Source organism: Phalacrocorax aristotelis, chromosome 3, assembly GCF_949628215.1.
Source record: "Phalacrocorax aristotelis chromosome 3, bGulAri2.1, whole genome shotgun sequence".
Classification (NCBI taxonomy): domain Eukaryota; kingdom Metazoa; phylum Chordata; class Aves; order Suliformes; family Phalacrocoracidae; genus Phalacrocorax; species Phalacrocorax aristotelis.
This window is the reverse complement of record NC_134278.1, coordinates 131,266,866-131,291,705: the sequence shown is the minus strand read 5'-3', so window position 1 is coordinate 131,291,705 and position 24,840 is coordinate 131,266,866. Positions and strand designations below refer to the sequence as shown.

At 43.1% G+C, this 24,840-nt stretch overlaps 1 protein-coding gene across 14 annotated transcripts in view; it reads right to left on the bottom strand.

Moving 5' to 3' along the window:
* Positions 1 to 24,840, bottom strand: part of LOC142055585 (sodium/potassium/calcium exchanger 3-like) — a 273,389-nt gene that overhangs the window by 14,988 nt on the left and 233,561 nt on the right. For 12 of the 14 annotated variants that reach the window (XM_075089697.1, XM_075089698.1, XM_075089701.1 and 9 more), the window contains 6 exons: positions 22,417 to 22,511; positions 13,654 to 13,846; positions 12,760 to 12,871; positions 10,119 to 10,191; positions 7,615 to 7,706; positions 3,436 to 4,566 (listed from right to left, as the gene is read on the bottom strand). In XM_075089697.1, coding sequence (XP_074945798.1) covers positions 3,436 to 4,566; positions 7,615 to 7,706; positions 10,119 to 10,191; positions 12,760 to 12,871; positions 13,654 to 13,846; positions 22,417 to 22,511 — 1,696 coding nt within the window. The remainder of the gene's footprint in view (positions 1 to 3,435; positions 4,567 to 7,614; positions 7,707 to 10,118; positions 10,192 to 12,759; positions 12,872 to 13,653; positions 13,847 to 22,416; positions 22,512 to 24,840) is intronic. The other 2 variants (XM_075089710.1, XM_075089712.1) reach the window with 2 other exon arrangements.

Genomic DNA, 24,840 nt, shown 5'->3' with positions numbered 1-24,840 from the left:
ACAGATATTTGAAAAGAGAAACCGTGCAGGTCAGCCCTGGGCTTTAGTCTATTCAGACTTTTCATTAAAAATTTGGATGATAAAGCAGAGAGCTCACATACAAAACCCACATAGGATATCATGGAGGAGGTGGGAGAAGGGCATCACCAGTCCTTTCAAGAACAGGTTTAAAGTTATCTTCATAAGTGGGAAACAGGCCTAAAGCTAACATGATAAAATATCATAAGTACAGAAGTAAAACATTGCCTCTCAGCAAGAGGAATACAAAGGCAAAAGTGCTGCTCAGAGAAGCCTCCCCTCAGTGTGCCTGGCACACAAGCTCCCATGGGGAACAGACTATACTCCTCTATAGAGCCTCCAGCTCCATCTGCCTGCGACTCCTCCATACAGACCCAAGTCCCCACAACATGGCATGTCCCATCATAGTAAGGGGCCAACATGTTCTCTTCAAGCCTCTTTTAACATTCAATATTTAAAAATCCATTATGCATTAGAAATACCAAAACAAGTAACAGGCAGTATTGCCCAGGCACCTTCCCTGATATAACTGATATTAACTATCAGTTAATACCTTAGTGCTAAATTATTTATACCAGTCATTTCCTGGGCTAGGCCCAGATTCGGACATTGAGACTGAAGTTGTTCAGGTGTCAGATCCCACCTGGTGATCACCTGGTAAAGTCATGACAATCAACTTGACTCTTTCCTGTTCACAGCCAGGAAAAGAAGAAACACAAACAAAAACTCCAGAACATTTGCTATTCAAGCAGCTGTGGACTATCAGGGTCTCCTCTGACCAGCCCAGGTCTTTATTCTGTAGATATATATTGAGGTATGGATGACCAAAAAGAAAACCACACCACAAAACACACCAAAACAAAAAACACTTCGCATCCAACCTTGAACAATAAGAAGCCATGTGCCTTAGTCTTGATTCTGTCCCAACACTGGGAATCCCATTGTTTCAGGAACAGTTAGCAGTCTACAGTGCTACAATTAGGAGGCACCTGTCGGGAATAATCAGAGACACTGATGCACATTCTCCTGATGATTTGGCAGAAGTTAAACAATTTGATATGCTCCCTGTCTGAGAAACTTAAAAGATCTCCCAACAGAAGTCTTTTGCTTACAAGAGTCTGGGAAGTCCGTGATACAGTTCTACAGGAAAAGCTACATGATGCAAAGATCATTATGCAGACACAGAAGAAAGTCCCAAATACTAAGGGCTTCACTAAGCCTGGTGGAGTGCTGCTCCAGCACGTACCAAAATCCAGGAGAGAGCAGCAGGATAAGGTGAAGTCTGGCTGCCCAAAACAGGCGACTGGCAGCAGCAGTTCTGCTGGGTGGGAGAGGGAGGCAAGGACGGCCTCTGGCTCCTCTCCAGAGAGGCAGGATTGGCCTGGGGAGCAGAGAGGCCCAAACATTTTCTGCCAGAAGCTCACTCCCTGCCCCGCCAGCACCAGCTGCAGGGTCCAAGTCACAGGGTGAAGCTGCTGTTACACAAATACATCCAGCACCTCTTTCTGCGAGTCCCCGGCAAGGCACAGCCAATGTGGCCCGCTCTAACTCGGCGGTCACCAGGCCTGACCAGAGCCTCTGAGCTCGGATACCGACTCGCCACCGCCACAGGACAGTACATAATGAACAGAAAGAAGGAGCATTTTCCCAGCAGCACACACCCAGCCCTGGGCTGACACGTTGAGAGAAAAAGCCTGCACCACAAAAGTGTAAACTGACAAGAGGGGATAAATGACTACTCACAAAGTTAAAAGTCAGGCTGCAATTCTGTAATGAAACAGTCAAGCAAAACCACGAGTAATAGGCAGGGCTACATCATAAAAAGTTCTCTATAGGGATGACTAAATCTTGCTGTCACATAGTTATCTGCTTATATCAGCAACATCTGATGCTCCTGGATCCACTGTTGTTGTTTGCAGGCTCAAGCCATAGGCAGCAGATGATTCAAAAGCAAGTTCTTTCTTTGTTTAAACCATCTCACTTTATAAATTAATTGCGTCTAATCACATGGTCAAAGCCAGACTTTCTGTCGCTGAAGAAAACCGATGTAGTTTAGTTATTATGTTTTATAGCTTAAGCTACTTCAAACTACTGAAACATTTAAAAGCAAGCAGCATTTTGCTAGTCTCCAGAGACCCACAGTCTGATTTAACCACACCCTTACAATGAAAAGTAAGTGTCAAACCAAGCTTTCACAAAATTAAAAGCAAACTAGATCTGTATTTTTTTGGTCAAATATCCAAGTACTCTGCAGAAATCTAGGTGAAAATGCACCTACACCACTGCTCAAATCGCTGTTTTATCTTTCACATAACATTCATTGTTATTCTAGTGAGACCATTACACGTCTTTGAAAGAGTCTTGATTTTGAGGACACTTCTCTTAATTCTATATTTGCTTTAGCATTGCTTATTACTTTTGCTTGACTTTGTGCAAATGAAGTTGAGATTACATGGGAATACTTCCTCTTCATCAAGGAGAGACAGAAATGTCAACATAAAATGACCCTCTCGTCCCAGAGAAAAAACTATCTGCCAATTTTGCACCGGGCCAACTGTTGGGACACTGGGGTACAGCAGAAAAACAAGCAGATTAGGACTGAAGTGAGCTCACAAGGAAAGTATTCTGTCCTGAGGGATGTTTACCTCCTAAATGCGGCTTATAGGCTCGTTTACAAATACTGCTCGGACTGCAAGACAGAGGGGCAGTGAGATTTTATGCAGCAACAATGAACTCACTTTTGTGGATACACAAGTCTCTGTTGTTAAAACATGTATTCAAACATATAGCTTATCTGCAACCATTGATAAACACGTACATGTAACAGAGAGGTATAGAAATCCTGATATTAGCAGCCCTTTTTATTTAGCTTCAAGTGTAGTGACAGTGCAGCTTTGCTAGGAGTGAACGAGAATGTTTGGAAGAATGAGATTTATTTCAAAAGTAAGTTGCTATGAAATATCTCTCTGCTCTTAACTGTCACTGGTTTTGACTAAATTCTAGTTTTACAGCTACAATCCATATGGTTAAAACTGGCACAGTTTTGGTCCAAGCCCAATTCAGGTTAAAATACGTGTGTCAGCAAATAAAGGATTCTGTACTGTTAACAATAAAGCAGCTAAAAAATAAAGTTACCCCACCCCACCCCCCCCAAGTAATAATCAGAGGTAAAAAGTCCACGCTGCAGCTGTTTTAAGGATAACTTTTAATGTACAACTTTGTTTCATAGTTCTGAGCTGCTAGGGTGATTGGGGGTAGGAGGCCTGTGGGGTTGTTTTGCTTTAAGACTCAAATACCCAATGGCTCCAACTCTGCTAGCAAAATTAACCCCACCTTTCCAAACTGACACAAAGACTATTGCTATAATCACAGGTTATACATTTTCACCTTCCCCCAGAACACAGGACAGTCTCTTACCTATTTGGTCCTCAGGAATCAGCGATTCGATTGGGGGATCAAGTTCGGAGCTTTGGGACAAATAGTTCTTGACTTGGGTCATGAACTGCCGAATTGTTTGCAGCATATCAGTGCTCGAAACATGGCACTCCTTGTTTTCCTGGAGAAAGCTGACATAATCCTGCACTAGGCATCCAAAGTAAGTGCGTTTGTCCCGGGACATCTCTGCAATTTTCTTAATCATCCTCTTTTCAGGGGTCATGAAGGAACTGAAAACTCCACTGACTTTCCGTAGCTGAGATTTCACAATCTTGGGGAGAACAAACGAACTGTTTCTTTTCTTCTTGGGCTTCAAAGGTGGTGCCATGCTCTCTTGGTCGCTTTCCCCCTCAAAATCCTCCAGGCTGCTGTTAGTGTCCCCCTCATAGCCAAACAGCGGCATGCTCCGATCAAAGTCCAGCGAGTCAGACGAGGAGGTGGAAATGCTCATGTCGCTCAGTCTCTGCCTGCCTCCATTCCACGGTATGTGTGACTCAGAGCTGGTAGCTACCGTCTTTTTGGCAGCTGCTGGAGCCGGCTCAGGCAGGGTTTCTCCTGGAACACCAGCAGCTTCAGGCACACTCACCAAGCTGCAGCCAGGTCGAATTACTGCCGCGGTCTTTGAGCTACCTTCCACCTCTGAGCAAACAGCCTGCTTCTTCAGCCGGGGAGGTGGAATAGGGGTTGGTTTATTCTGCAGCAAACCCAAGCCCCTCTCTTTCTTATGGTTGTCTGTTTCTGGCATACTCGCCTGCTTTATACTCCTGGAAATCTGTGGACTCGTGAGGATGCTATTAATAGAAGGTGGTGGCGGCCGGGGCGGGGGGGAGCGAGGCCTCGCTGTGCCATTCACATCTTGAGTTCTCAGGCTCTGCCTTTTCAGACTTCCACCGACATCCTGGCTGTGCACTTTTAAGAAGAGGGGATTAATGAAACACAGTGCTCCGTTGGTCTGGCTGCACTCCAGCTCCGAAGGCGTTCTGGTTCGTATAGAATGCACTCCATTTATAAGGCAGAGCTGACGCGAGTCTTTACAAGCACTGCCCAAAGGCACAGGCCTACGGGGAGCTGAAGGATCCAGGGGGTTGCTGTTAGCTGGGGAGCTCCAAAAGTCTGAAAATCATCATTGCATTAACGTAAGAATGCAAACCAGCATGCAGATGGCTTTTAGAACATTCAGCTCAACTTCACCACTTTCAAGTATTAAGAAATTTAGACCAGTTTTTATTAATTCAAGAAATAAAAAAAATCCAAGTGAACCTTTAAAAACACCACCAGACATAGCCTCCTACTACACTCCTGGGACTGCTCTTACTCATTTATAAATATCACAACCAATGCGTAGCTTCAAATCGGCCCACTGAAGTAAGCTTAAAAATAAACTGAGCATCAAAGAAAGGAATGAAGACTAAGTAATTCTTACCAACTTAAGACTGAAATTAACAAACTACTCATCTGACTCAAGAGAAATAAACCTAGATTCTCAGCTGGTATTAATAAGCTCACCCATTAAAGACAACACTTAGGCTGATTTACACCAGCTGATGGTCACTTACAGCAACTCAACAATTTTGGTTTGGTTCCTTTTGCTAGTGAACAAATGCAACTACACATGAAAAGACAGCTCACATTTTGCTGTGGTGGGTGCATGCATAATCTTTAGGGACACAGACCAAATACGCACATGTCTTTAGGAGTGCTGGCCTGCAGCCCTGCCTTTGCAATGGTGACACAGTTATCCAGACATTTTAGACACTCAGCAACACATAAATAGACTGAATGTGCAGTCCCACACCAGCAGTAGAGAAAACCTGTGCTAAACCAGCAAGTTTCAGCTGCAGCCTCTCCACTTGTCCCACCAAAGAGTCAGCATGTTTGTGAAACTGAGTCAACAGTAAAGCCCATTAGATCCTCAAAGTAGGAAGACTGAAACCTGTAGGAGGACAGCAATCGGACTAAAATAAGACTGGAATACCAGAGGAGGGAGATTTTGCTAAAATTTTCCAATCTTGACATGGCCCCTTTTCCTGTAGTGTCAAAGATGCCTCATTTGGGCTCTTGAGTAATGACACCTGCGCCCAACTGCAGGAATGCCAAGCACTCCCCTGTCCGTGCCCTGACAGGTGTGTCTTGCCTACGGGGCAGAAGACAGAAAATGGCCCCTGGTGCAGGCCACTGCCAGAGAACATATGTAGGCACAGGCATATTTCTCTACATAGTCATGCAACGCTGCTGTTTCTTTCCTGCTCCATGACTTCATATCCTGCCTGCATAGCCCTCAGCAGACTGGCCAGTGTGCCTGGCATGTGGGCTGTTCCAAACACGCAGTACGTAAGCACCGCTGCAGGTGAAACACAAGAGACCGAGACAGGGAATCTTATGTTCAGCACATGAAGCCTTACAGGTTGGAAACAGCCTTGAAACCTTTACCACCAGTTCTTCCTGATGCAGTTTGCTGGGCTACATGCTGTTGACCTGCCTTGTGCAGCTCTCCCTCTGAGCCTACAGTGTAACAGAGCTCTGACAGGAGCTACAACCCTCCGTACTCAGATGAGGGTGGTCTGTACCTACATGTTGCTGGAGGAAAGCTCACACTTAACAGGAAGGGCCCTTGGAAGTTTTTAAGGCATCTCTTGGGTCCACAGCATTGAAGGGCTGACTTCCCTGTGCGCTCTTTCGCACATTGATACCTAAAACTCCATCAAAATCTCAAATTTGTTGTTGGCTTTTGCTCACAGAAACTGTGATCTTAATCTGGTATACAGTAAGTAATTGATCCCAAATACACCAACCACACAGACACTGATCCATCAGTCTCCTCCTCAGCTTTCAAATATATTAGCTTAAAGAAACAACACACACAACATAGATGGAGACTGTTCAAGAGCAAACTTAACTGCAGCAAGTAGGCCATGGTGCTCTCTGGCGCTGAGGACAGCGTGGTTAGTCTGGAGACCTTGCTCAAAACCACCATTATCATCATCTACATAGAAACTCACCTAAGGTTACTTTAGGGCTTCCAGGTGTCACTGGGAGACTGTCTTCACTACACTGTACCCCAATCAGACCTTTTTTCCCCTGCCCTGTCCAAACATTCACCTGATCCAACAGTTCCATGTTCGCCTCTATCCCCATGAAAATCCATAATTCCATCTATCTAATTACCTAAACTTGCAGATAACCTGTGAAGTCTTTTGCCTCCTCTCTAAAACAAATCCCTTAATTGCATTGCTACTGCAGGAAAACAAAATGCAAAGCATTGCAGTAGTTCCCTGTGTATGGCTTTGCTGCAAAGCCCCACCAAATAGTTCTAGAGAGCCTCATGCTAATAGTGAGGATCCATTTCTAAATCAAATATGATTAAAAAAAATAATCTACTGGAACAAAGACTGCTGACAGTCAACCCTCCCTTCCTGCAAAACAAAATCAGGCCATTCAGCACTTTGCGAGAGTTGCTCAACGATTCATCTGGGTGGAGTCCATGTTTCAAATCCCACCAGGCTTTGTGTCTCCTGCAAACTCAAGGCACATTTTACCATGAGCCTGTATTAGGTTGTAGCAGTCAAGCAAGGTAAGGACATGTCCTTGCATTTTCTTTTGTTGTTTTTAAAATTTCACCAAACCAGCGTGCATGGATACATTCTGCAGATCCTAGATATACACCACTTCTTTTATTAATATGCTACTGCATCGAGGCACTGATCTCAGAAATCACCATTCTAAGATCACGTGTCAATCTGAAAGATGCTTTATTAACAGTGAACCTCAGTTCCTACACTCTCCTGGCAACTCCAGCAAATTATTAAGCTTGTGCCTGCTATGTGAGCCTGCAGCTAAGATTAGCCCTTGAAGGAGAAGCTATATCAAACCTCTGTCTGGGGACTGTAAGGCTTGCTTTGCTCAAGGGATGCCTGGAGAGGGGAGAGAAGAAAGGAAGGAAACAACTCTAACAAAAATATCACAGCAGGCATGGAAGGAAGGAAGAGCACCAAGGTCACCATTTGGCAAGTACAAAGTTTGGCCTTCCCTGTAAGAGAAGCTGCTTATCCGAGTAAAATCTGTATCACCACTGACCAATATGAACTACTTACTGATACAGACTATTTCTTCAAGCTTACAGCAATGCCACAGGGAATGACATTTATGTAGAGAACTACTTACTCAGTCCAAGCTGAGCAATCTCTTCAAGTTCAGCTTCTGTCTTTGCTGCAGCAATAGCATGAGGCAACTTCAGGGTGAATGGAAGGACATCCCTGTTGTCAAAGAGAAAAACAATTATAATTTTTACAACATCGAGTTTTAAAAGCATTTGTTTTCAACACTGCCAGTGGCTGAGCCCTGATTCTTATTTTCTTCTTGAGCTGTGGCAGGCAGCAAGAACCTTAAACACACAGCACACAGTGAAAACATTACCATCCCCAGGGCTCCTTTACATTGGAAAGAGGCATGAAGTGCAAGGGAGAGTCCCCAGGGCTCTCTATAGGCTTATTTTCATAGAGCTGTCCAGTATTTTCTCCCATTACAGCAGAAGCTTTTATACCTGATCTTTTATGAGCATTCCAGTGAGATGCAAAAGCGTTATCTGCCCTTAACCCTTCAAAGCAGCTTATTTTCTGAATATGCTGTTGATTGCTCTCAAAGTTTCATTCCAGTTCTCAGAACAAAAATTTAGATGAGTACTTGGGCAGCTACCCTAAAAATCTAAGCTAGGATGTTTTGGTGCTACTCCGTCCTAGGCTGAAAACACACTTCATTTAAGAAAGTCTTCAAAAGTTATTCTCATACGTGGTTTCTCTTCAATGCATACTAGAAGTTCAATGGATATTTACAAAGGGACATGCCTGAATGCATGAACAACATAAGCCAAATCCAGTGTAAAAAGCTTTCAGACAGAGATTTAAGGGAAAGACACACCTAATCATATGTACATCATATGAGTACTACCATCAACCAATACTATACCTCTTGCCCGCCCAAGTGGTACCAATATACCCTCAAACAACAGTGCACGCTAAACTGCAAAAATCTATAGAAGTACCTATGTAACTAAGACTAAATGAGAACAAATGGAGGACAGGAATCCTACATACAACTGGTGTCAGCATAATTGCTTTTTTCTGTGAACAAGCCAACCATCTGTGGAAATACAGATAGTGGGTTTTTATCCCATAAATATTCTCTATGTTGTATGTTAACTTGTTGAAAAAACAGGATCTCAGAATGCCACTCAAATTCAAATCAAGTATATGCCTGAGACTGATTCACCAGCTAAAAAGTATTTGAAAAGACACCTGCAACATCATGCCACAGATAATCAATCTAGAGTCTAGAACATCATCATGGACTCAGTACAAAGACAGGTAACTTGTGAATCCTCATACAAACTGACTGGGTATGTACTGCAAGAAATCACTTCTGGTTTTCAGAAATTGTCCTGGTTTTGCTGTGATGTACTAAATGGTACTCTCTTTTGTACAACAGCTACCTATCTGCTTCCCTAAGAAGTCCATACATTTTCCTCTGGCAGCCCCAGCAATACTAGACAGCTGCCTGAAGAGGACAAGGATGCTGGGTAGATGCTGCCACTTAAGAATCATTAGGCAAACAGAAACACTTTGGATGTTTCTCCACTGAATGGGGAAATAAGCATCTGTTTCCAAAAGCATACCCACAATCAGAGAGTGAGCTTCATTTACTGAAATCTCTGGACAGGTTTGCAGCTGAAGTTGCATTTATTACTGGTATCTCTGGATGGGTTTGCAGCTAAAGCTGTGTTTAGGAAGATGCACTAGGAAAGCCTTAACACCATGCCTAAGTTGCGATCGCCGCTCTTTTCACTTCCTTCCCCTTCCCCAAAGGGCAACAAGAAAAGGAACAGAAGAGTAAACAGGTAAAGAGCCTGGTTATGCAGTTTGTACGTGCTTCCTGAATGGGAGGCCTGACTACATCAGGATACTAAATTCACCTTGGCTCACTGAAATACCATTAAGAAAACTAAAGCCACCTTGCAGGGAAAGACTCTCAGTTATGAGGCTCATGAGCAAGGCAACAAGCTACTCTGTGTTTGTGGGCTTACTTTCAGCAAACATGAAGCAACTTGGAGCCTTCAGTGACAGAATAGGGATAAACTAATGCAAAAAGGATGGAGGGAGGGAGAGAGAGAACGGGGTAAAAAAAAAATGAAAAAGAGAAATCTAAATTTGCTGCATGCTCCCAGTAGGCACTTACCATGCCTGACTAGCATGCAGAACTGAAAGGGTGACAAGATAAGGACTCTCCCATCATTAAATTGCTTTTAAATGCAGTTTCAGCTCATTTCTCATCTGAGTGCTGACCAATTACTTATGTGGTATAAATGCTTCTTTCATCACATGTACGTATAGCTCGCTGAAATGGAGGCCAGTAACAAAGGGGGTCTAGATGCTTCTCCACAAACAAAAACAGTAAGCACAGCAACCTAAGCGCATCCCTAGCGAGCATTTCCCACAGCAGAAACCACCACCGTCAGCACTAATTGGCAACCTTGCTGCGGTAAAAGGATCAAGACGATCCTTTTACTTCCAGTTCTCATCTCTTATTTCTCCCATTACCTTCTAAGACTCTGGAGACTCTTGATTTTTCAAGACAGTCTAGCAAATGCAACTCAGAACATAACACCATCTTACCTGCTAATACAGTAGAAAGCAATGAGCCTGAATAGATCAGCAAAACTTATTCCAGACCCCTCCAAGGAAAATGCTGTGAAGAAAGTTACAAGAGGGACAGAATCACACATCTATCCACCATTTCTTAGAAATGCTTAATAAAAGGCATCTCAAATTTTTGCATAACATTCAAAAGTTTGCACTAACAAACTAGCTACTGTTTGGTTGAGAGAAAACTGTGTGGAGGAGTACAGTCTCAGCTAATGACATTTTTGAGAATACACTGATAGTCTTGATGGGGGGTTTGTTTTTGTATTCCAAACATGTTTTAATTCCTGGGAAACAGATCGAGTGTTATTAGAACAATATTTTGTTAGTAAACAATAAATCAATAACTGAGGCTTTATTTGCCCAGCGTACTGATATACTTAATATCTCTTATTTCCTCTGCTTGCATTCCATCCTACTGACTTGCCTTCTCTTCAGATGTATTAGCACCTAATGGGAGATGATAAATTTTCATTCACTTGAAAAAAACCATGTAACCTCAAAACCCGTTAAAAAAAAAAGACAACTGTTTTGTGCCATTGCCTCGCACAATGGGGGAGGAAGACACGAGCAATGCCTTTCATTTTTTTCCCCACTCCATACCACTGTTTCTTCTTGATAGAAATACTTGCTCACAGTAATGATGACGCAGAAGTAATTGCCACGTCACTTACGTTAAGCTCTGATGCCAGTGGCAAGTCTCACCCAGTGATTACAAACATCAAGCAGAAGCAGCTCCTAGAGTGAAACCATCTATATCTTTCACCTCTGGACATGACTGAGACTAGAACAACAGAGGGAAAAGCATTTACGAAATATAACAGTAGCACAAGCCAGGTCCCAGAAGGACACAAATGCTGGTCCCTTACTCTACAAAGGGGTGAATGTGAAGTCTGTGATTGCTTCAGCCTATCCCTAAGTTAGAAAAGCCAGATCTTGGGGGTCAATCTCCGGCTGGTGTGGTGCACACGCTGTCGCTGTTTCACCATCAGCAGGACACTTTGAAATCCATCTTCCAAGGAAAGTACTTCCACTGCTGCAAACACTTCAGACATCTGGACTGAAACACGGCAGACTCCCAGACTTGGTGGAGAAAACCAAAAGCCATGCAGCAGCTTTGGATGCCTCAGCAACACCTCTCAGCAGGTACTGAAGGTATAATTTTGTCAGTACTGTAAGGCCAGCTCCCCCACACAAGGTTCCAGTGCTACTGACTATACGGTGTGCACATGAACCAGCGGAAAACTTAAGTCAGGTACTGATCTTTGATGCAACCTTTACACTGAAGGACAGGTCAGCCTGGTCATTTATGTGGCCGGAAAAAGGGATTTCTTTGAGAGACACTAACAATGCAGACAGTAAGCATGCAGGTGATCTGGGGGCAGGCTAAGAGAAGATGGGTGTTCAGATCCCTGACTACAGCTAAAACCTCAGCTATGACTGGTGAGTTAAAACACCGGTAGATACTTCCCCCTTGTGGTAAAATTTTATTCATGAAAGACAATATTTTATTTTCTAGATGAGAGAAGGACTTCATTGGTCTAACAAGCCTACAAACACAGCCTTAGATCACACAGATTAAATACATCTGTACTACTGCCAGTCAAGCAGCTTTCCACAAATATTAATTCACTTATGTGAGATTACTTGTGGTTAAAAAAACCCCCAAAACCAGAAAAACACCCTATCATCGACAGCTTTCTTTTCTCTTTGCCATGCCTTGTTTGTAACTGAAACCAGACACACTGAACTAACTTTTTGTTGCTGGGGGCAGGGAAAAGAGAGGTAAAAAGGAAAAACTCCACTAAAATTATCAGTTTACTAATAGAAATAGGAGTTAACTACAGACCCTCTGCTTCAGGAAAGTTTAACTGAAATTTTTCCCAATTCTCTCCAGTTTTCACTTTCTTGTTAAAATGAACCATTTGCTCCACTTGCAGTTTCTGCACCACATACACTCACCCACTGCAGCTTCCTTTTGTCATTCCTATATCTCAAACATATTTTTCTCACCCTCCCTCTAAAGAGATTAGGGAAGTATTGTTTTAAAACTGTCTGGAACTCTAACATTTGCTCATTTCTATTAGAAAACAGGGAACAAATATAGTTGGAGGTAAAAAAGCAAAAATCATTGATCTCTCATAAGGAACGATTCTAAAGTGTTAAAATCCATTTAGTTATTACATTTTAAAAAAAAACCCCAACAGCAACACACTGAAATTTGTGGACAGAGAGCTCATGACAGAGTTGCATCCAAGTAGTCTCCTGAGTACAAGGAAATAGAAGGACATTTCATTGAGAGCAGACAAGATTATAGGCTGCATTTCTACAGAAGAGGATAACTACCCATAATAATCAATGAATCCTGGATTCAGCAAGGTACATAAAAGAAATATTCCAGCTGTGTCCAGCACAAACTGAAGCATTTCTGCATATCTTGCCTTCTCCAGGATATGCCTGATCCATTCGCAGAGCCCTCCACAGAGAGCATTGTAGGCAGTCTGTGACACTATTTTCATGACTTTGGATATCTTCTGCATGGGTCTCACCAATGCAGCGTGCTCCTGGCTCATACGGGGTGACAAACAGCCAAAAAGTATGTAACTCAACTTACTGTATGTGCTTTCTCTTATTGCAAATTCTTTTAGGCAGAACCCACAGTCACTCGGCAGACGCAGAGAGATTACTTTCTTCTGCAGTCTTGCAGATTTCCTAACCAGAAATATCTGTTATGAAGGCAAAAGGACATGGTTTTAGCTTCATCACAGATGCCTTAATAGAGACAGGTTATAGACAAAAGGCACCAGAACAACTTCACGATCTCTGATTTATATGAAATGTCTCAGAATTTTATTCGGTCGTAGAACGGCAGCAGAACATTTAGAAAAGCATCTCACCCTTGTGTAACACACATGACACCAAGTCCATTACGTCCTTCTCCAGCTTTTCAGTTTAACACAGCGCATCCCAAGCCTTGAGTCAAGCTGCAGACTCTGAAGGAGACTGATGGAGTGCTCACGTGTCCCACCAGCTCATTCATACAACCCTTCTGCACCAGGATGGAGGCAGCATTAAGAACATGCCATCAGCCTCATCCAAGCAAATAGGGCCTGATTTCCATCATAGCAACTTTAATGCAGGCACTAGTGAAGGATAAAATGCAATATTTTCCCATTTATCTATTGCCTTCTCATTATGGGGGAATACATCTGTTACATACAATCCTGGTTAGCAAGGTCCAGCTTTGGAGCTGTAACTGCAGCAGTCTAGTTCTCAGCTCCAGAAGACCCCAAACTAGTCCCCCCAGCATATCAGCCCAGACAATGGGTTACACTCCAACTGGTCCAGCTGCCAAGCACTCAGGAAACCCTCCCCTGGATTATCCAAAGCACGAAGAAATGGGGGTGAAGGTGTTGGTTGGCTAGTTTGGTTTTTCTTTTTCATTTGGGGGTTTTGTTTGTTTGCTTACAATTAACACTTGCATCAAATAAATTGAAATACTTCTTACCCCAGGAGGCTGAGCCTGTAGAATTTCCATGGCTTCACCATTGTTCAGACCAAGCTGCAGCCACACAGGGTGAGTATGGAGGAGCTTGTCCAATATGCTTAGCTTGTTGGATAGGCTGTCATATCCAGAGTCCCGGGGGCAGCTTTTTACATCATTTTTCTCAGGAGACACATTACCCATGTCCTTTACTAGCCTGTGAAAATTTTTTTTAAAATTAAATTAGACATGCTAATCTCATATAAACAATTACTCAGTTCACCAAACAGAGTTATCACAAAGCTAATGGCACCACTGGCTCCCTGGACTGGTATTTCTCCTACTGGGAATTCTTGTAATTAGTATACACAAAAGTTCTCTTATCTCCAAGATTTTTCTTTCACTTGTCCTCAATTTAACAGCTAGCTTTAAGATAAGCCTTTGCATTCTTCTATTAGCTTGTTGAAATTTGCCAATCACTTCAGATACAGGTGTATATGCACACGATTGATTGAACATTTCACCTCCTTTCTTTGATATATTCCCATTTGGAGAAACTTATCTTCAAAGGTATTTATGCAATTCAGATATTTTTATTTCCAGATAGATTGCAAAAGGTGCAACCCACTGAAATCTTCCTCTGTCCTGCCTGCCAGAAAAATCTGTTCAATATGCTGACAACGGAGCAACCCACTACCTGTTGGCAATCACTGCACTGAACACAAGCACTTTCTGTGTTTGCTTGTAAGGATTATTTTCATAATAGAAGCTCACAAAAGAGCATCCCTTCACCTTATCCCCAGACTACTGCCATCTCTGTTCTACTAGCCCTGTCATCTTTGTGGCTGCATATCCATCTTTGTTCCCCTCTGCTAACGAGCGGTGAGAGACCTCAGTCAGGAGAAAAGTAAAAGCAGAAAAAACAGGAGAAAAAAAAAAAGGGGGGGGGGGAAGGTTAAATGCCCCCCAAATAACCCTCCCTAAGGCACAGCTTCATTAAGAACTCATCCTAAGTGGCAGCAATTTTTTATGGCCCATGCTTTAAATTCTCTAAATATTTAAATTTTTGCCATTTTGCCGTGAAAGGTCCTTACTTCACATTTTAGTACTATACTTCCCAAGATCAGAAGCAAGTAAGGAATTGTATATTTATGCTCGTAATTCCTTTAGCTCTGGATGGACTCCTTCATGAGCAATAAAGGCTAAGCTAAGTGTGAATGTGGCAAACTAATGTCAGGTTAAAATTTATTTGGGGCAGGGCAGCTAAAGTCACTGCTAAATCCAGTAATGAAGTACAGTTCTTGGAGACTACAGATACTTGTTATGCATTAAAATCCACATAAGCAGAATACTTGAGAGCTGCTTTTGTTATACAAAGCTTTGCCGTCATTCATATAATACAGAACACCCAGTACGATTGCACATGCATTGCTTGTTCAAATTCCCAATTTTTGGGCTAGAAGTACATCCTGTGATTTTTCCAGTGCTAAAAATCATCACAGAACAGCCACTCCGGTAACAGCTTCCTGACGAAAATATTTGAGCATAGACAAAAAGCTCCCTGCAAGCTCAAGATCTGACTCGCTAAGACGTCAGAGACAGAGGTTGTGCTCTTCCTACAAACCTTTTCTGACGGCAGAGGAGGCCCTGAGCGGCAGAGTGCAATGCAGCTGCATTTCCCCACTGCAAACCGTCTTGCAGCTCTTCTGAACTTTGTGTTTTGGACAGGCAGTAAGCATCACTAACAGCATTTACCACCTTCATTACACCAGCTACTGTACCCAGAGCAAGGGGGTAGAGCTTTCACAAGCATAGGAGCACTGAATACTTAAAGACAACAAACAAAAATCCACATGCACACCCCCCACCAAACCCAAACTGAAATGCACCGACCAAACAACAAAAACCCCCAAAGGGGTGGAGAATGTGCTGGTTTTGGCTGAGAAGGGGTTAATTCTCCTCACTGTGGGGGTCAGCTACCTTTCCAGCTTCCCGCGCTCTGCCGCGTGGCGTGGCAGGGGGGGCTGGGAGGGGCAGGGCCATGGTGGGGGCGGCTGACCCCGACTGGCCAATGGCAGGTTCATTCCATACCATGTGACACCATGACCAGTATATTGAGGGGGGGCAGTGGCAGCGCGCAGGCGGCGCGGCGTCGGGTCGGCGGGCGGCGAGCGGCTGCGGCGCGTGCGGTTTGTTCCGGCGGTTCGTTCCCCCTCTCCCCTCCCTTCCCCCCTCCCCCGGGGCTTTGCGCCTCTCGTTGTTCTCCTTTACATTGCATTTTCTACTGTTGTTTCTTTTAATTTTCATTATTAAACTGTTCTTATCCCAACCCACGAGCGTTACCCTTCTGATTCTCTCCCCCATCTACCGGTGGGGGAGTGAGCGAGCGACTGTGTGGGGCTGAGCTGCCGCTAAACCACGACAGACAACAAACAAAAATCCACATGCACACCCCCCACCAAACCCAAACTGAAATGCACCGACCAAACAACAAAAACCCCCAAACAACCAAACTGCTTTTTTTGTTTATCTTTGGTCAGCAGCTTGCAGCATCTCTGGACAGGGCTAGAAAGGAAAGTAAATGGTGTAGAGAACTTTCACTGAATGATCAGGTAAGAACAGGCATAGTCATTCAAACTTTTAATTACTTGGATCCATTACCACTGCCAGATCACCTGTGTACATGTCCCTTTTAGTCCTCTTTCTGTGTTTGCTTATTTATGATGTGACACCTTTTAGGTTTGCAAGGCATCTGAAATACAGATGATCTTCCCTCCCCGAGTGTCAAAATCTGTTAATAACTGCCAATATGCCTTCAAGGGGCACAAAATATGCAGAAACCTGCGTGCAGAAGTGAAGTAGTGTTTACATCACTTATGACAGGGCTCTGAAACTGCCACAACAGGAATCCTGGGTTCCCCTTTCAACCACAGTCCCAGCAGAACCTACTGTTGTAATGTGTGAATCTCCACAAAAGTCAAATCACAAAATCACAGAAGGGCTTTCATGAGCTGTACCCTCCAGTAAACATTGCTCAGAAACTTTCCACTCACTTTCAGAGCCATTTAGCAATGTTGCAAACCAAAGACAGCTGTGGCAACGCGGAAGTTGCACACCAACAGTGGCTGCTGCCTCAACTAGATATAACTTGGTCAAGAGGTGGAAACTAAACATGTTGCAGAGGGAATAAGTCAGAGGGAAATTTTTTTTGCCCTCAAAAGAAAGTTGGATCACATGCAAAAGAAGGTGCATAACTGCTATCAGCTACAAGGACTGGCACTGCTGGCTACCACAAAGCAACCTAAAGCTAGTAAGAGTTTGCACACGTACATAGGGTCACAATGTTTCTCTTCGGTATGGATGGCTTAATGTTGTCAAACATACCCAAACCATTACAAATCGGAAGATTAATTTGAATAGGGAGCTGTTGGGTTTTTGGAACCTCCAGGTGCTTATATATGCACAATCCCTCCCACATGCTCAGATCTGAGGAGGAAAGCAATATGTGAGCCCACACCTGACTGACCTAGATCCACACGCACATCTGTACTGCAGCTGCTTTTGCCCCCTCAAGAAATAAGCCAAAGAAAGATTAAGAGTATCTGATCATGACAAGACTTTCTGCCACTCCTGAACACTACCAGTTCAAATTACTCCAATGCACCTCAGCTAGATCAGTACTAGTATGTTCTTGCAATTCACAGGACAGTAAGCTAAAAACAAACAACACTTAAAGATAATAAAACTTTTTTTTATTATTTGAATAGGAGAGAAGGATTAGAGCTGGTGAACTCTGGCAAGATCATAGCTTGGAAAAGCCACATCTGACAAACCACATACAACCTATGAGAAGCCACTTTGCAAGGTCCAGGACATAAACGCAGTCAAAACTCCATTGGTCTGTTTTGACAGCCTATTTGCAATGGTCCAACACTACTAAGCATCGTAACCTGAGATGTTTTTTTATTCTTAACGTTATTTTAATTAATGATCTGGGCACTAAACATACAGTCAAACCCTGACGCATGGGAGTTCTTGAAATTTGTCATGTCATACAGTTAGACTGTAAACTTATTTGGGACTGGGATGTGTGTGTAACTTCTCTGGAAACACTGGCATGGACAGAACAACCTTTTGAATTCCTCGCAATCACCTGATTAATTCAGGTATATGGAATAAGAAGTTGCTGTATCCTAAACGCTAGCAAAATATGCTGTATATTATGCGACAATTCTCTCTCCCATTTTACTTTTGGGATTTTCTTAACTGTCAAGTAAAGAAAATCTGACTAGGTCACATGAAACTAAAAATCGAAACATAAATCAGCCTCCAATGATGGTCTACTTTAATGCAGTGGTACTACACTGGTTCCTCTCCAGTAGGAGAGTAGTTTCAACACAACTCACAATGAACTAAAGAAAATACATGATTCATGCAGGTTTCCTCAGATTTAAGAAAACCCATAAGCATGTGGGAAGTAAACAGAGGTAACTGCCAAGATAAAAAAATGCTGTGCTGCATCCTGATTAGACTTTCCTCACAGTAAAAAGGACAAGGAACAGGTTGAAGCCTGTAACCAGGCTGATCCTCTCCCGTACCCACAGGGCTGTAACATACACCTCAATAGCATATCTGTGAAGCAAACGCTCCTGCCCTCCTGCTCGCTAAAGCGATTTTCTTTTGGTCTCTCAGATCATATCTATGCCTCCTGCTCTAACCTTGGAAAACCTAAGCTTCTAATATTTCTCCCATTCTTTTGTGGTACTTAGGACAATGAGCAGATCTACTCTCTGAAACTACTGCCAACATCCCCAACCTCCTGCACTGACAAAAGCTGGCCTAAGGAACGGACTTCTCTTTCTTTGGGATTATGGACACAGTGGAAATGCATCCAGCTTGCATGCACATCCTATCAGGATGACAACCGCTGTTCCATGGGTTTGCTGTGTTGAATTAAACTAAGCCAGCTGCTGTAGGGTTTACACCCCCACACACCACCCCCTCTGTGGAAGACCTTACCCACCCTTCTGTGAGCATGAGAGGAACTGTAGGAAGGACATAGATGACCATCAGTATTTGAGGTACTCAATCTGCTCCCACACTGTGGAGAATGCTGGTTATCAGCCCAAATGGAAGCGGCACCCCAGGTTTAGCCTGTCATCCCAGATGCACTCACTAGTCAGGAGGAGGGTCATAGCAAGAGACCAGGTTCAATATTTGACTATGTCCACACTTCCTCACTCCGTTTTGTGCCTGGATTGCCCTCTGGTTTTAGGCCAGCATCACGTTACCCAGGGGGAGGGAGAGGGAGAATAAGAGTTCTCCTCTCTGCCCACGACAGTCGGATGCTCAGCATCTCCCCAGCAACGTAACCTACAAAGCCTTGCTGCCAACTATTTGGCATGGTGCAAAGGTTGGCAAAACACAGCTCTGTGTCCCGATTAATTGTTCTCCCACCCCACCGTTACTCAGCACCAAGGAACATTCCTGTCGTTTCTTTCCCAGTCACAAGGTCAAAGAGAACATCAACAGGCAGGTGAACTGATCTTTCTAAAATTGCAGATGAGTGTGAACCTTGCTCCAGTCCCACCAAAGGCTCTCCACACTTAACCCACTTTGACTCCCCACTGCAGAAGTGCCTGTATTTCTGTAAATCCTGCAGTCTAGCAGGCCTTAACTGCACCAGCCTAGCCTATACAGTCACATCAAGCATTAGCTGGGAGAGGGCACAGAGCCTCTGCTAAGCATTATCTCCACTCCTCTGCAGCTGGGCTGTCACTTTCTTCTCCATCCCATTACAGCTGAAGGGACTTGACAAAGCTGCTGGGGAAAAGGTTGTTGGATACTTGCCCATCAACAATAACAGAAGCAATTCACCATGCAAGACACAGAAGGCGACTCTGCTTAAGTTAATAACTGCTGTGGAAAGACGCAGAAGACACAGGCATGAGGGCTGTCCAGTGCAAAACATGAGGGAGGGGGCAAAGCTCTGTCCTTGTTTCTGTCATGGTAACAGAGCAGGAAGGGAATAAGCTGCGGCAGCCGCCACCACCAGCAAAGCATGCCCAAATCATTTCACAGGAACCAAATGCTCTAGGAAGACCGGGGCTTTACAGCCTTCCCTACAGAGGGACAACAAGAAGCTTTTTCCCCGACCCGCCATTCACAAAGACAACAGACACGCACGGGTCCTAGGGCCCTCCAGGGCCTCCTGAAAGACCACCTGGATGCCACCAGCCACGTCATGTGTGCTCCCCCATCCTGCACGGACCTGGGCTACCATTGCAGGCAGAAGCTCTCTAGTTACCCTTTCAAAGGTCATCAGTACAGCACAGGTCAGAAATTCATCCCATCTATGCCCTTTTCTGACAGCTCCACGCATTTGCATTACTGAGATATGCATCTTCATTGGGAAAAAGTCCAGGTGTCAAATACCACGGAGTATTGAAATGAATGATGTAAGCATCTCACTCAAAACAGATTTTTATAAGCCTCTTTTTTGCCTGGCTTTTACACACTTACAAGCCAAAGTTGTATGCTAGGTTACTTGAATCATTCTCAATATTACTTGGGCCATAGATGTAAAAAGAAGAGACAATTCCAAAATATAACTGGGGAGAGGAGTATAAATTTGAAAGCCACCACATTAACCGCAAAAAAACAAACAAACCACACCAAACCCAAACCAAGAAACACAAAACCAACAAGACCAAACAAGAACCACACACCACACCACTAACGTTGCAGACACACAGTTTCATGTACTTATTTGTCTGAATGCAGCTGAGAGCTCTTTCAACCACTGTCTTTCTACAACTGTTCTGGGTGCATGCAGATATATGCTAAGGTGGAAAATGAGCAAGGAAGACAGACATTCCTTTTAGCTCAATTTTCTCTACATGCAAATCCAAATGCCACATTAAGACACCAACTTCTGAACAGCAAAACACACAATAATAAGAGCAACCTACGTTAATTACAAGGTTTAAGTTAACTACAAAGAAATAAAGTTATGATAGTAAACACATCCCTGTGGGGAGTCTTGTTTAAATAAGAACTCTGGAAAACCTTAGTTGAAATGAATGCAATCTTGCTCTGTAGTTCTATATACACGAAATACATCAGCGCACAGCTAATTGTATAGTTTATACCAACTTTGATATAATTTCTTCCTTTCACAGAAGCACAGTTCAGAATTACGTAGTCATACAAAAACTGACCTTATTTATTCAGATTTTGTATTTGTCATCCTAGAAGTGACAGAAAAGAATGACTTCTTTTTTATTAGATAGGTATTATTTCAGTATGAAATTGAAGTCGGTTAAGTAGCGATGGAAATGGCATTATTCACCTTTTAACATTAGTTTTGCTTACACATTTTAATAAAAATATATTTTGCACTCATAATTAACAAATTCAGTTTAAAAAAATCAGTTTAAAAAATCCCCTGTATCTGTAAAATGGGGAGACTTAATTGACTGTTTCCAGCCAAGTGTATCTACTAAGATTTTAGACCTAGCAAATCTTAGTCTTTCATGCATATGATGTATTCAAAGATACAAGAGGCCTTTTCTTGACTGAAAATTAGCTAATGATCGTTGAAATTAATTACCTGTATCCATTGAAATGGAAAGAGTATCCTTCCTGCCTCTGTAAAAGAACTGTGCTTCCAAAAGCTTTAAAACGTGAATAATGTGCAACTAGGGGCATAGCCACGTTCTTTAATTAGTTCAGCTGTCTTATGTTCTTTACCACTTGTGCTGCTCAGTGTTTTATTTATATAATTTCTATATACATTTTAGTAACTTTTAGCACATTTGAGAAGTATTTATAGAAAGAAAAATAAGCTAAACCCCATGGATTTAATTCTAAATAACAAACTATTATCCACTTCATTAACTCACTGCCTTGAAGAACAAAGCCCACCAGCTCCAGGGCTGGCCCAGACTATGCAGTCAGATAAAACAGAACACCTGCATCAGCTGCTTTCCTCTTGCAACAAATATTTCAAGAGTAAGTACAAAAATATGTTCCCTTGTTAACAATGATTAAAATATTGCCGTCTGGAAGATATTCAATTTAACAGACATTATCAATCAAGCACAACAGCCACAGCAAAGCCAAAATGCTGGGGTCCCACTATGCCCATTTAAAGGTACAAATTCAACGTTACTGATTTCCACAGTTCACACCTCCTTAGCATAATACCTATTTTGAAAAGCCAGAACTTTCATCTGCACTGTAATAAGCATCTCAGAACATTTTAAGGTTAAGGGAATGCCCCTATCTACCTAATTTTTTTTTAACGTGCAAGAACTGACATAAGTCATCTTAAACCCATCACCCACAGAAGTATCAGCTCATAACAGTCAATCCTTTACTTCTTAACCTGAGAACATAAATAAATCATGTTATTGTATGTCAAATCTTCACAGAATCACTGGAAGCAATGGACATTTTTAGTCTTTACAGTGTGAAAGCAAAGCTCGTTGCCATAGACAATAGGAATAACATTAGCAGTTTCCTGCTTTAGACATTCATCAGTATCCAAGCTTTGTAACAAGGAAGTAGAACTTCAGTTGCTTTTAGAAGATATTACGGCAAATACACAGAACAACTGAATATCGTGGCACCCCTTTTGCACAAAGGCAAACTCCTTGAATCAAAAGCAAGATTACCTACACCCCCTATGTTGCTAGGACATAAGCCACCCAAGAAGAGAGCAAAATGGAAACATTCCTGTCACGCTACACCTCCAGGAAGTAAGAAAATAAAGATTTTAATCACCTTCGCAAATCAGCAGATTCATCTTCCACCGTGAGATCTGTCTGTACCATCTCCTGTTTCAGTTCTCCGATTTCTGAGGCAATTGTGTCAATGAGCTAGAAAGGGACAAAAATATGATGACGTCAAGTGAGTGGAAGAGGCGTGGAAAAGAAGCCCAGGCAAGTTTAGTCACCAGAGATCACTTTTTTTTGTTTTGTTCAATCACATCCTATTTGGACTTCCCTTTGCAAAGGAAAAAGTAAGGGTTGGGGCCTTTTATAATCATTCTTGGAGAAAGAATAATTCCTTATTTGTGCCAGTACAAAACCTTCCAGGTTGACTAGGTTTTTTATTTAAAGATATTAAATCTGCAGCCTCAACGTATTTTACAACAGCTTAAAAGAACTAAATGATTTGATCGTTCATAGCATTTACTTTCTCAAATAAAAAGAAAAAATATAATTCAAAGAATTCCATCTGCAAGAGTTATTTCATCAGGGACACTAAGCCATCATTATGATATTGTGGTGGATAAAAAGTAACAAAGCAAGAGGGAAATGGATGGCTGCTTTTCACATTAGGTCTTGGACTGCCCTCAAACAGAAAAGTCAATTAAGAGAACTGCCTTGCACTTTAGCTTCAGTGGAACACAATTCTAATTTTGGACACGAAGGCAAGGACTCTTTTTAAAGTGGGCGAGACTAGCAGTAGAGCTGTACACTGAGAAATACAGCATTTGCTAGCCAGATGTCTGGGAAGCTTTTTGTTGAGCAGAAACCAACTATGAAGTTTGCAAGGAACACTGTCCTAGACATTCACTGCAGCAACTGCCTCGCGTTTGCTTGACACACTGCCCCATGACAGTATGTAAAACCAGGCGGTGTTCCCCCTCTCCTGCCGGTAGTGAAACCTAATGAAAAGGTTTGCAGTGATGCCATCTCCTCTATCACTACCCCCACACCTCAGAGAGGGTAAACAAAAGCCCTGTCAGACAAAGTAAAAACAGCTTTCCAGTGCAAGTTAGAACCGTCTCCGTAGTTGCCCACAACACATGACCCTGTATCCCACCAGCATTAGGTAGCTCAGTGCAGCAACAGTTTCAACACATTACAGGCAAGGTTTTCCTATACTGTTTTATTGGAAGTTTTCTTCTACCTCAGAAATTCACCTCCTCCTTTGCTGTGCAGCATTATTCTAACCAATTAAAAAAAAGTGAATTACCATACACTACATCCATACCACCCATTCTTTCTGTCAAGGTCAGAGCTCCCAGCCATACTGTCCCATCAGCATTACAGTTTACAAGGATTTTCCACCTGCTGACTCTCAAAAATCCACCGAGTCACTGTGGCAAGATGTGAGCAATGCCTTCCTGACCATGAGAAAGAGCAGGAGGAGGAACCTGCATTGTCCTGACAGAGCAGCCTTGTACCTTACTGCAGCACTCAGCGCATTATGAAACAGCATCTCCAAAAAAGAGCCACCAAGTGCCTTGCTAGGCACAGGTAAATTCATTCCTCTTTTTGCATTAATCCAGCCCCCACATTGGCTTTAGACAGTGAAAAATACACGTGCCACTGCCATCTCATGAGCCTCACTAGAAAGCCATCACATCACCACACGTCTGATGGTGCTTATGGGCGGCAGCATCACCTTAGGGGGAAGCTTTGACCTGGGTGCTCAGAGAGCAGTACCAGGCTCTAGCCAGTACACGTCTTACTGTATCTTGTAGATCACACTGCTTTATTTTTCCTCTTTTAAAGCCTCTGCCATCTTAGCACCATCATCCTTAACACATTTATTCTTGTAATCCTCTGAAATGCAATACAGCCGCTGCTCTCACTGACCTGACAGGGGGAATTTCATGCTATGGTGTGCTGCTCCCACACATTGAGGTTCTACTTCTTCCCTCGGGTCTTCATCTAGCCCTGTTAGCTGTTTCAGCTTGCTAAAAAGTTGGTAGACCTTTTTCACTTTGTCTTTTGGTTAGTTCTCTGTTGGCTTAATGAGCCTGAAACTAATCTCTGAGGGGATCTGATAAGCTCCAGAGCAGACGCCAGGAAACAGAGGACAGCACCAGGCTGGGAGTAGCCTGTCCCATTCAGCAAGTCACTAGATCCCATCAGCCCCAATGTGAAATCATGCCCTGCTGCTCAGCCACCCCAGCAAATAGCCCAGAGTTTCAGGCTGTTTGTGCTGACCTTGGTACAGAGAACCTATGCCCCAGTTTAGTCACCCCAAACTAGCCAATAACTGGATCAGCCAACCCAGAACTCTGCAGCCTGACCAGGACACTTCTGGAATTCAGACCACTCAGGTCTTCCAGCCATCTACTCAGTAGCAGGAAATATGCTTTTGGGCTGACACTTACTGTATTCAGAGTGGGCACATGCAGGTTATGGTCTAAGAAACAGCTCCCAGGATATTTAATTAAATGTTTTTCTT